This window comes from Cyprinodon variegatus, unplaced genomic scaffold (assembly GCF_000732505.1).
Source record: "Cyprinodon variegatus isolate N-32 unplaced genomic scaffold, C_variegatus-1.0 Scaffold23, whole genome shotgun sequence".
In the NCBI taxonomy this organism is placed as follows: Eukaryota; Metazoa; Chordata; class Actinopteri; order Cyprinodontiformes; family Cyprinodontidae; genus Cyprinodon; species Cyprinodon variegatus.
Genome location: NW_015150476.1, coordinates 2,132,669 through 2,144,255, shown reverse-complemented (window position 1 = coordinate 2,144,255; position 11,587 = coordinate 2,132,669). Strand labels below are relative to the sequence as shown.

General features: G+C 40.0%; 1 protein-coding gene across 1 annotated transcript; it reads right to left on the bottom strand.

The window, feature by feature from the left end:
- Window positions 1–2,736: 2,736 nt before the first annotated feature.
- Window positions 2,737–11,100, bottom strand: zmynd19 (zinc finger, MYND-type containing 19). The gene is made up of 6 exons (XM_015392827.1): window positions 10,860–11,100; window positions 9,106–9,165; window positions 8,908–9,014; window positions 4,540–4,680; window positions 4,267–4,447; window positions 2,737–3,876 (listed from the first exon to the last, which is right to left on the bottom strand). Exons 1-6 carry the CDS (start codon window positions 10,908–10,910, stop codon window positions 3,733–3,735), a joined length of 684 nt encoding a protein of 227 aa, XP_015248313.1. The 5' UTR covers window positions 10,911–11,100; the 3' UTR covers window positions 2,737–3,732.
- Between the last annotated feature and the right edge of the window lie 487 nt (window positions 11,101–11,587).

Sequence of the window (11,587 nt, the reverse complement as noted above, 5' to 3'; positions counted from 1 at the left end):
TATATATATATATATATATAGATATAGATATATATAAAATAATAATAAAGAAAAAAAATAAAGAAAAAATAAGTTGAACTTCCGCGTTGAAGAACGAGAGAAATAAACGAGGTCCGAGTAGAAAACCACAGCGACACCTAATGGCCAGAAAGCGCTACAACGCTATACTTTGCTTAGGAAAACAAAGAGCAGCTTTAAACCTTCCCCTTTCTCAGTTTTATTTAAACAAGGATAATAGCAAATCCTCTAATCAGGAAGATTTTTACATATATATTCTCAACAAAAAATAAATTAATGCTCATAGCAGCATTAGTATAAGGATGTCATGCTATGATGACAGCTTTTTTGACTTACCATCTGACCTCTGACCTCTGATCCAGCAAGGCGCCCTGAAACAACTGATGTATTCTCTTGAAATGCTAGGAAAAGTAAGCAGAGGAGGCAGATGGAGAAAACCCACCTACTGCTGAGACAACAGTAACAACATGGAAGATAAAGTTACCAAAGTGCCACAGAAAGCAGCTGCACATCTGTTTCTGGTTACAAAGAGCAAAGACTTGGGAGATGAGAGCAGGTTTAACAAAGGGGCCTTGTTTGGTTCAATATAGCCCTAAACTTGAAGATTTGGTTTAATAATTATAGACCAAGTTAAGCTCAATTAAATGTTAAAAAAAAAAAAGGTTCTGAACACATTCACTCAAATCCTGCTTTGCAATTTAGGGGTTATTTAACAAGTCTCCAGTTAAATATTAAACCTCCATAGTTACAGAGCGTCTCTTGGCTGATTTAAACTTCTCTGCAGCTGCATATTTGGAAACCTGTTCCTTTATTTTAATCATGCTTCTAGTTTTTTAATGGTCTCCTTTCTCTTCAACCCTCCAAGGCCTTCATGAAACAACTTGATTTATTCGGAGGAATTGATTTCAATTTATCCCTTTTGTATACTGTAATTAGGTATTTTTTTACGGCAATTATTTATCCTAGGTTTCTTGGGGAGGCTTTAATAGTTACAATTTTACAATAATCAATTTCTTACTTAACTGACTGCACTTTTAAAATACATTTTAAATTAGGAAACAACAAAAAATGCTCTGAAAAGCCACTGGTTTTTCATCTTTCATGCCAAATATATAGTTTTGGCTCAACTGTTTTGAGTGGGTTGTTTTTAGTAAAAAGCATTTTAAGTCTGTATATTCCAGGTAGCGATTAGTCAATGGCTCAATTAGTTATCTAGTCCGATAATCGATTAATTCGATTATTTTTTAGATCTACTCCAGAATTCATATACACATCACTTTTCACTTTTGTAGTCAATATTCTAACATGCACAATTTTACTTTATGTTGATGCAAAATACACTGAAGTTTCTGGCTGCAATAAGAGTACATTTGAAGTGGCATGGATCAGTGTTGTATTTGTGAGTTAAGATTATATTCTTTGTTATAAAAAAAAGTATTCAAATCATCTAGAAAATGGTCATTAAAAAGTTTAAAACAACTTAAGACAGCATTAGAATCATACTGCTATATTTACTTTCTACTAGCTCTAGTTTTGAGATTGCAAACAGATTCCAATGGGGAATAATGAAGTGATTCTGGTGACTCAAAATGATGCTTAATGCGTTCAAATGTAAAACAAAATATGTGCTAAAACTAAGATTTCTTTACGCCAGTGTAGACAACCCCCCACTCCATTAAAGAAACATGCCTGTTAGAACAGAGTCAAGGTTTATTTGACTTTTATTATCATCTTACAATGGAAAAGCAACTGGCAATTATCTCCAACTCTACTTCCTTTCACATAGTGTAGCTCTTTATCTCTAGGTGATTAATGCAGAATTTTCTTAAAAAAAAAAAAAATCTTCAATGAAATCTGTACAATGGGAAGAAAAACAAAATTACCTTAATGCATTAATGTAATGAAAGCAAACAGCAGGAACCAAATTTTAGTGCAGTATTGAAAACCTGTTCAGATCCCGACACACAAAAAAATAAATGTAAATGAGCGAAACACGTGCTCAAGTGTTCGGACTCCTGGTCTAAGACACAAAAGGACACATTTAAGAGGTGTGCATTGCAGGAAACACAAGAAGGCAGGCGATTGAGAATAAAATCCACCAGTTCACTTTTTGTTCTGTAGGAAACAAAAGGCAGACGATAACCAGTCTTCAAAATTTACTGTCGAAGGAAATTCAACTCGAACCTCTCCTAAAGCACCCCCCCCTTTATGGAAGATTTTAGTGAGTATGACATTGTGCAATGTTTTCACTGGAAAAATGGAAGGGCAACACTGAGGAGGACTCATAAGGAAATCACACAAATCGTATAAAGGGAAGAACTCAACCCAACCCAAGCACAACCAGCTGAAAAGGTCCCATTTCTTAATTACCTTCAAATATTAACAGGTTTCACAATCAAGTCATTTAATAAATATACCTCCATAAATTTCTTCAAAAAATAAACACAAAAAAAAGAGCACCCTCGCCAATTAAACCATACAAAGCATAAAACTGTAAAAGAACGGCTGGAGATGGGCCTAAAACCAGCAAACAGACATACTGGAAGGATTTGAACCAGTTAGGAGTGTTGAGCTACAGAAGCCAAGGGCAGACTTTGGTCAAGATATTTCCTGCAAATTGTGAGAACATGAAAAATGTGTTTTCTCCTTCCATCAGTGCTTTTCTTCAAAGAGGGAAAAACGGGGAGAAAAAAAGGACTGTGTGAGCAAAAGCAAAGACGGGAAAGTTCAGATAAATAACACTAACATCCAGCATTGGGTGGGATAAGTAAGGAAAAACAAGCCAAATCCAACCAATTAAAAACAAAAATGAACAGGAAAAGTTTTAATAGAAAACTAAGCCTTTATTTTGGCAGCTAATTTTTCTTTTTACTAGAACAGTGAAAATATTTTTCAAACCACCAATTTCTGATTAAATAGGACATTTAAAATTGGGTAATATGGCCCCTTTCAGACCAAAAAAAAAAAAAAAAAATCCCAACATACATGAACCTGACCGACGAGCCACCATTTTTAATGTCCTTCAGCACACGTTGGCAGTACAGACGCAAACAACCACTTGCATTCAGACACACAAATACACTCAATACTGGTAGTGTGATCCAATTGGTGAAATCTGCATGAGGGGAAGGACAGGACGAGGTGTTTAGGGTGTGGACGATCACAAACGCAGCAGCTGTTTAATTGCATGAGGGCGGGTGGAGAGGGAGCGATACAGTGAGAAGGTCCATGTCCCGTTGTACCAGCCGAGCGACGGGTCCTTTAGCCCCATGGTCCCGCCGAGCGGGAGCGGCAGGAAGGAGGAACGAAAGGATGACGGGAACGCTCCGTTTGACTGTTATCCCAAGAAGCTTGCCAAGTTCTTCACAGAGAACTCTTTCACCCCTTCCATCACTTAGAAAACCATAGCAGCAGGTTGAGCTCAAAGTTCTCCCTCCATGAGAACTATAGAGACAAAAATAACAAAACAAAAATACAATTCCCTGCAATCCACATGAAAAGCAAGCTATGGAGAATTGAGTGTTCTGGGAAGCGTCAGATGTCTTTTCTGTGTTCTTCTTCCCCGTCCTCCATGTCAATAGCCCATAAACTTTCAGTCAAACATTGTCTTCTGTCATTAAGTCTCTTATCAGCGAGTTCACGTTCACCCCCCACCTCCCACAAATCTAACCCCCCCTCGTTGACCCTCCTCTCGCAGTCGAGGGTGACGATTGATCACCGCTCTGGCTCCGACTCCAGCGCCAGAACCCGCTTGCGCTCGCGACACTGCTTCTTGTGGGCAGGCCAGTCCCTCTGCTGACACTGGGAGCCGCAGTAGCGAGCTACCTGGCAGCGCCCGCAGATGTTAAACTCTCGCAACTGCGGAAAGAAGGGGATAAAAATCAATATTTTATCTGCAGATCCTTTTAATCTCTCCTATAATATTTAACTTGCTCACAGAACGTGCAGTACTTTGCAAAATTACAACCTGAAACGTATTAAACAAATTCAGATCTAGAGCAATCAGTCAATAACTTTGTGCAAGCTTAGGGTGTTCTTAGCATACCCCAGCTTTAATCAACTCGATATATTTAACTCTGACCCCTTTGGCACTTCCAGTAGCCTCTCCATTTCTTTTTCAAAGTGTATTATATAAAATGAGGGTTTTTGGTGTCAAAACACAAAAAGTGAATAATTCTGCAAAATCCTATACATTCCACAAAGCAAAACAATACAGACCAAATTCAAAACTTAGCCTTTAACACATACCCTCCTCTCAATGAGTGAACAAGGGGGATAATGACACTCATAGTATGTACAGGAACACTCCTCTTCCTCCACTAGCTCCCCGTTAGCATTATAGTAGCGTGTGCGGCTCAGCTCCAGGTACTGCTCCTCCACAGGATCAGCAGGGACCTGCTGGATGGCCAGCCAGTACAGGGACTGCTCCCTGGACACCAGAACATCAGATGTTATAGTTAAAACAGCAACACGGTTGTTTGATGCATTGTTGTACCGGCTATTGAGTGAAGCATACTTTACCTCTGCTTGCTGGAAATCTCTTCCGGCTTGGGGCTCCAGCCCACCGGTACCAGTCGTAGGTTGTCTAGCCGGTTGTCCACAGTCACAGAGTTGATATGGATAACTTGAAAAGTAGGAGCAATGCCTCCTCTGTGCTTCTCCCTGGAAAAAGACCAACAGATTGATTTTTCCACCAGTACAAAAACAGCAAAAATCCTCCCCTTTATCCAGAAGAGGCTCAATAAAAATATCTTAATTCCAAGTTTTAAATACAGTGGGGGGAAATAAGTATCTGGTCAGCCATTGATTGAGCAAATTAAGCTGTGTATGGTCAAATTTAAAGCCAAAACCTCTTTCCATCAAAGCAATAAATATGGAACATGGCTGGGTGTGCCAGCGTAATACTGATCCCAAACACAGACTCAAGACCCTAGAGCCTTAAAGGCTCATTATGCTCGATGCAAGGACATTCCGGCGGAAAAAGAGCCGCCCCCAACGGCGGCTGCGCCATTTATACTCTGTGCGGCTTTCCCTCTGTTCTGGACGACTCCAGGGGGGCGTGTTCAACACAAGCTTCAAGCTGAGAAGACCACACTACACGAGGAAGTAGAAAACACAGCCGTTTACAATGTTATCAAAGCCTCTTAATGCCGTTAGAGGGCGACAGTCATTTCTTTCCTGGAGTTTTTTTTCCACAATATGTTGATAGTGGTGACATTTATGAGCTGAATCATGGGATGTCTTTGGATACATTTGCAAACCCTCACAAGCAGGAGCTGCAGCTCCCTCGCCATGTTTTACGGATCCGTCGAAGTAGTTACAGATTTCCCTTGGTGCGTGGAAGCCTAAAATGATGTACTTTGGTGGCGCGGGCGCATCAAGCATGAATCAAGCTATTAACTTTCATCTCCATCCACAAATTTTGTGCTACCCAAAAGCCTCACAGCTCTAGATCTGATGAAGGGATGGACCAAAATACCAGCTACAGTGTTTGTAAACCTGTCAACAAATGTTATGCTACAAAGGATTGAATTAAACTTTAGTTACTGATAAAGTAGTTATTTTCCACCCTAATTAGGCCTTGTCCACAAGTAGCTGAATATCTGGGAGAAATTAAGACATTTTGGATGCAGTTAGGATTTTCAGCCGCACACAAAGGGCCCTTAAAACAGGTGATTCTGAACGCACCGGCCAAAGAGGACATTTAATAACAATTTTGATTAATGGTATGTCCATGAACGGATGCTATATTATTGATGATTTTAATGTCTGGCGCATCACGGCCTACAAATATTTCTCCACTGCATGACCATTATTCATACTTCGCCAGGTGGAGTTATAAATGAATTTCATTGGAATTTCTGATTTTCCCTTCACACTTTTTGTTTGTATTTGTTATCTATGATCCCTGATGTTGAACTATGAGTCAGTCCCGATAGGAAGTCATGGTTGTGTTGAAGGACTCTGACTGGCTGAAAAATTTTGTTTTTGCAACAGAGTGCACACATTGAGTAAAAAAAAAAAAACATTTGTTTTAACATGCTGCAAAAACATCCTAAAAAATTTGTAGAAATGTCTTAAAATAAACGTATTAATTTTAATTTTAGATTATTATGATGTTTGGGTATTATGCAGTTGTAAAAGAGACTGCGGTGGTTTTTAAATATAAATTATATATTCTATTGGCAATTCTGCTCAATTCAAGAGAAGAAAAAAAATCACTTAAAGAAAAAAGGACTTATTTAGATTCACATTTTTTGCTTTGCAATAGTTATTTTCTTTGATAGTAGAGGTGGACCTATGTCTTTGATAGTAGAGGTGGACCTATGATGAACATAACAGACCTCTCATGAGTAGGTGGACCTGCACAGCGGTAGTACCCACTGTATTATAAATAACCAGATATGAATACGTTGCTTTAAAAAAAAGTGTAAAGATCTAATTTGACTTTCAGCGAACCTCTAATGTAGTAAATGTTGATTCTTGTTTTTCACTAGTAGTGGAATCGGGGATCAGTATGAGGTTGATTAAACCATTAAATGACGCAAAAGCCGAAACAATAAGAACTGTACCAAAGTGCACATATCAGCCAGTTGTTTTAGACTGAAACTCGAAAAACAGATTGTATTTTACATTACCTAGATAAGAGTATTTTCTTTCCATGCAGCACAAAATAAAGGTCATCATCCAGACATAACTAAATATTGTAAGGACAGATTATTTAGAAATTCACATTTTGTTCTTTTAGATAATGGACTCAGATATGAAGTCTGCATATAATTCAAGACTGGCTTCAAAATGTTAAAACTAGTGATTCAAAGTATCTCAAATTGAACATTTAAAGGCCATATTAGAGTCCTGCAACGGGTCGGGTACCCGACGGGTCACCCGCAAAAACTTTTGCGGGTGAAAAATACATACATAAAAATAAACGGGTCGGGCGGATATTTTTTTTAGTGCGGGCGGGTAGTTGGTGATTTTTTTTTTTTTATGCGTGTCTATTGTTATGGACATCAGAAATGTTATATTAATCAGGCAGTGTCTGGGGTCACCCTTGTAGCTTAAAGCCCTGCCGGCAGTGTGGGCTTCCCTCCAAAAAGGCCACAGTCAGTGCATACACGTCTGCTGTAGTGTTAATGGCGCTGTTCCGCAGCGCAGCGTACTATAGCCTATTACTTGATGTGTTAACGGGTCGGGTTGCGGGTTAAATATCAACGGGTCGGGTCGGGTTCGGATTTGAATTGAAGATATCCGCGGGTGACGGATCAGGTTCGGTAGTCATCCTAACGGGTTCGGGCGGGTGCGGGTTGGTAAAACTCGACCCGTGCAGGACTCTAGGCCATATTATCTGGATAAATTTGGAAAATGACTGTTTTATGGGAAAGTTGTCGTTTTTTTATTTGAACTGAAAGGTTGTTTTAATTGGAAAATAGATGATCCTGGAAATTCCATGTATCCATTTTTCGTCATGCTTATAAATGTGGTTGCAAGGGGTGCTGGTGTCCATCTCCAACTGTCTACTTGTGAGAGCCGCGGTACACCCTGGACGGGTCGCCAGTCCATCGCAGGGAAACGCAGAGACAAACAGGACAAGCGACCATTCACACACACACACCCTAAGGAGAATTTAGAGAGGCCAATAAACCTAACAGTCATGTTTTTGGAGTGTGGGAGGAAGCCAGGGTACCCGGAGAGAACCCAGGCATGCTCAGGGAGAACATGCAAACCCAATGCAGAAAGACCGGGGAGGGAACCCAGAACCTTCTTGCTGCAAGGCATGCTGTAAATTAACGTGTACAATTTACAAGAGGAAATTAAAGACACTGATCCTGGAAATTAATGTCTGCAATTCCCTGTTGTAAATTGTGACAATTACAAAGCCAATTTCACTGCTGCATAGGAACATGGATAGACTCATTGAACAAACAACATAGATGGGGCAGAGATTTGTAGTGTTTAAACTCCATAGGAACAAAAAAATAAATAAATCCCCCAATTTTCTTAACGTTTCAATACTTCCTCCACGTATTATTTTAGTTGCTGCTTTGGTCGTAATCGAGTCTGATCTGTCCGATTCCATTAACAACACTTTATCTTTTGGAAGGACTGGCATATTTCCAAATAATTGCAGATTTTTTTTTAATCATTTTTTCAACTTCTGATTTCTTAAAGTTGTTAAAGAAATAAAAAGAACTTAACAGCATAATTGCATAAACAGGAAAGTGCTGCCGAGAATTCATGGAACTCACATCCAACCACTGACTAAGAGAGTCTTAGTCACAGCAGTTAAAGGCATCACATTAGGGATATGTTTAAAGACTCCTAACAGACTCACTTTTCCTCTTTCTTTACCAAGTCAAAGGAAAGGATACAACTTTATCAAAACTTCTTAATTTTATAATTTTTCATATAATTTATTTCTTACCACCTTCCGATTACTTTTTTCCATAAACGGTCAAAGCAAAATAATATCTCAATCTAGGGCTGGAACTCACGATTATTTTGCAAAACGATTACTACCTTTTTTCGGATAATAAATTAACAATCAGACAGCAAAAGGTTCCTCAAAGAAGACTTTTTGCTAAATTAAAACAGATAAAATAAAAAATTTCCTGCTTGAGGATTTCTGGATAGAGCACATTGACAAATGAAAAAGATTTTTAGCTTAAATTCAAAAATGTTTACCTATTGTTCTTTTTACAATTTTGGTATAACCGCTGCTCAAGGTGGATTGCTCTGTCATCTAAAGGAACGTTAGGCTCTAATTACTTAATTTGCTGATTATTTCAGTAATTCCTAAATGATTTAATATCAGTAATTCAATCAGCCCCATTTCAAATACCAGAATCAATTAACTATCTAGAAAGTAGATCATACAAATCAACTCACCACAGCAGCTCATGCAGGGGTCTTCCAGCCCAGCGGCCTTTGCCGATATCAAAAGCGTAAGCAAAGATTTTTGCACCGTTGCCATCAGCATCTACCTCCATACGAGCCTGAAAAACAAATGAAACAAAGCGGTTTAGACTGGCTCTTCCTGGTGTGCTGTATAGATGAGGTAAAGGTGAAAGCCTTCAGACAATATACCTCAAAGGCATAGTTTTCCACTAGGGGTATGTCCTGCTCATCAATCAAGGTGTATTTCGTCTGAAATGAGAAATGCAGAGGCTTAAGTTGTAGCTTGCAACAAGCCGACAGCTCTAACCTCTACTCCGCCGTGCAGCAAGACAATTCATGACAAACAGTTACATTCCTGAGCTTTCTCTATCGTTATGCTGCTATAGGCCATGACTTCTGGGGGACACCTATTTCATCACACTATCTCTATACTACCACTCTGCAGAATCTGTTAGTTCAATCTCTAATGTTATGCTCGCTCTGCTTTTTCTCATAGTAGATTCATCTAGTCTGTTCCTGTTTGGTTGTGACACCATCCTGGAGAGAAATATCAGCTGTGCTGCTGGCATCAACACCCTTGTTTATAGCTGTGGAGTCTTTCCTCTCCACTGTCACTACAAGCATCCTTAGTGTGAGGGATTGCATTCGAGTCAACGAGTCGATGCAATCAACTGGTTTTCCCTAGATAGAAAACTTTGAATCAATTTGATCCGATGACCTCTGAAGTGCCTTGAGATGACATGTGTTGTGAATTGGCACTATATAAATAAACTGAACTGAAATGACTAACTCCATATACTGCAAACATTTTTTTTTATGAAAGCAAAAACCTGCCAAATACCAAATGCAAAGAATTATATCTACCTTCAACTGCATGTCTGTTTATTGCGATTTAAATAAGAGGAAAACATGCAGATACTGCAAGATTCAACTGTAGGTAATGGAATGTAGGTTATACTGCGGAGTAGTTTACATTCTGGGAATAAACCCTATAATATTTACATTGAAGCTTCTCAGATCGTCCACTGATCACGAATCCTGACCAGCCTTTCATAAAGGAGACCAAACAGTGACCAAACAGCATGGCAATACGTGGGGTCACCCCAAACCAGCCCAACCACAGAACGCGGGTGGCTGTGTCTTCACACCAGACGTCTTATTATGTAACGTGACACCCAGTTTCCACGGTGAGACTGCGTGGTGAGGGTCTTTCAGCTGTACAAAGATCATGGCTAACTGGAACCAACCAGCTGTGGGTCGGCACGCGGGATGCTGAACTGTTCAGTTCCAGCAGCAGCTCTTTAACCGTTGACGTCTTGTGACACTGACAACGATACAGTCAGCTACAGCTTAACGTCATAGTTTTGTTCAGGAAAAAATAAATAAAAATAACACTCCGTACAAAATAGAAGCTGCAACATTGAAAAAAAGCGAATTTTTTTGGATAAAACTGTGATAATTTCCTCATTTAACCGACGCTCCAATGTGGTTCAAATATCGCGGCTAACGTGGTGATGCTAACAGCACCGCTACAGAATTTAAGCAGACTGCCGTTAAAATACTGGTAATAAAAGTAAGCAGCAACAAGAGACAACAAAACTGACCGCGAAACGGATATAAACGGAATATTTGTGTTCATAGTTAAGGGTATTAGCGTTAGAGCTGTCTAACAGAGAGGGGCTATATGCTAGTGTTAGCTTGAATCTGTAATAGCGACAGTTGTGGGCAGCAGCAGTCTGTTTCGGCCGGCTTTTCTAATCCGCTCAAACGCGCCTTAAAACGCTAAAGCTAGATTTTTGACGAACACACGGTCGCATTGTTCCAGACAAAGCCGTTCACTCTGATCGACTGATTACATTAAAACCGGTTCCTAACCCGTCTACCTAGATCCCCCCGACGGGCCCTCCCCCGGCCGCACATGGCAGCAGTGGGATCCGGCTCACCTTCCCGGCCACACGGCCGAGCCGCACAATCCCGAGCTTGAAATCCGACATCAGGGGAACTGTGCGGTGTTGACACAGAGGGCAGTGGGAATCAAACTATTAGGTCTAAACAGGCGTGAAGCTGGACGGGCCGGTCCCTCAGCCCCGCTGCGATACCACCTTTCGGCTAAGTAGCGCTTTCCAGCCCTCCGTCTGGCCGCTGCCCAGCCTCGGTGACACCCGGACGCTGGAGAGCAAGAAGCCAGAGTAGACGTCGAGGGAGAGGGGCGGGGCTTAAACAGGAACCAGAACTACTCACCATAACGACCAATCAGATTCGTTTTTGCTTCAGTTTGGTCCAATCATGTTGAACAATAGAAAGTGATGAAAATTACTACCGCCCATTTTTTGTGTCAACGTCATACACGCTCGTGATCGCTTCCGACCATTTTCGCGCGAAATGTCAGAGGGCTTTTACAAGGCACTGCTTTTATAAAAGGTTGGAAAAATTGAAAAAGACGACATATAAATAATAGTAAAGTACTGAACAAAGTATTGTGTAAACCCTATTTAACTGCACTGTTGTACAGAATAAAATTAATGTCACAGCTGCTCTTCTATAGTTGGTTTGATTAAGGCCATGTCTTTAAATACTGTCTTCATCCATATTTATTTCATATTTAATTTTTTGAACACAACATTTAGGAAATATGAGGGATTATTATTAATATTTATTTTCTCCCAGGAAT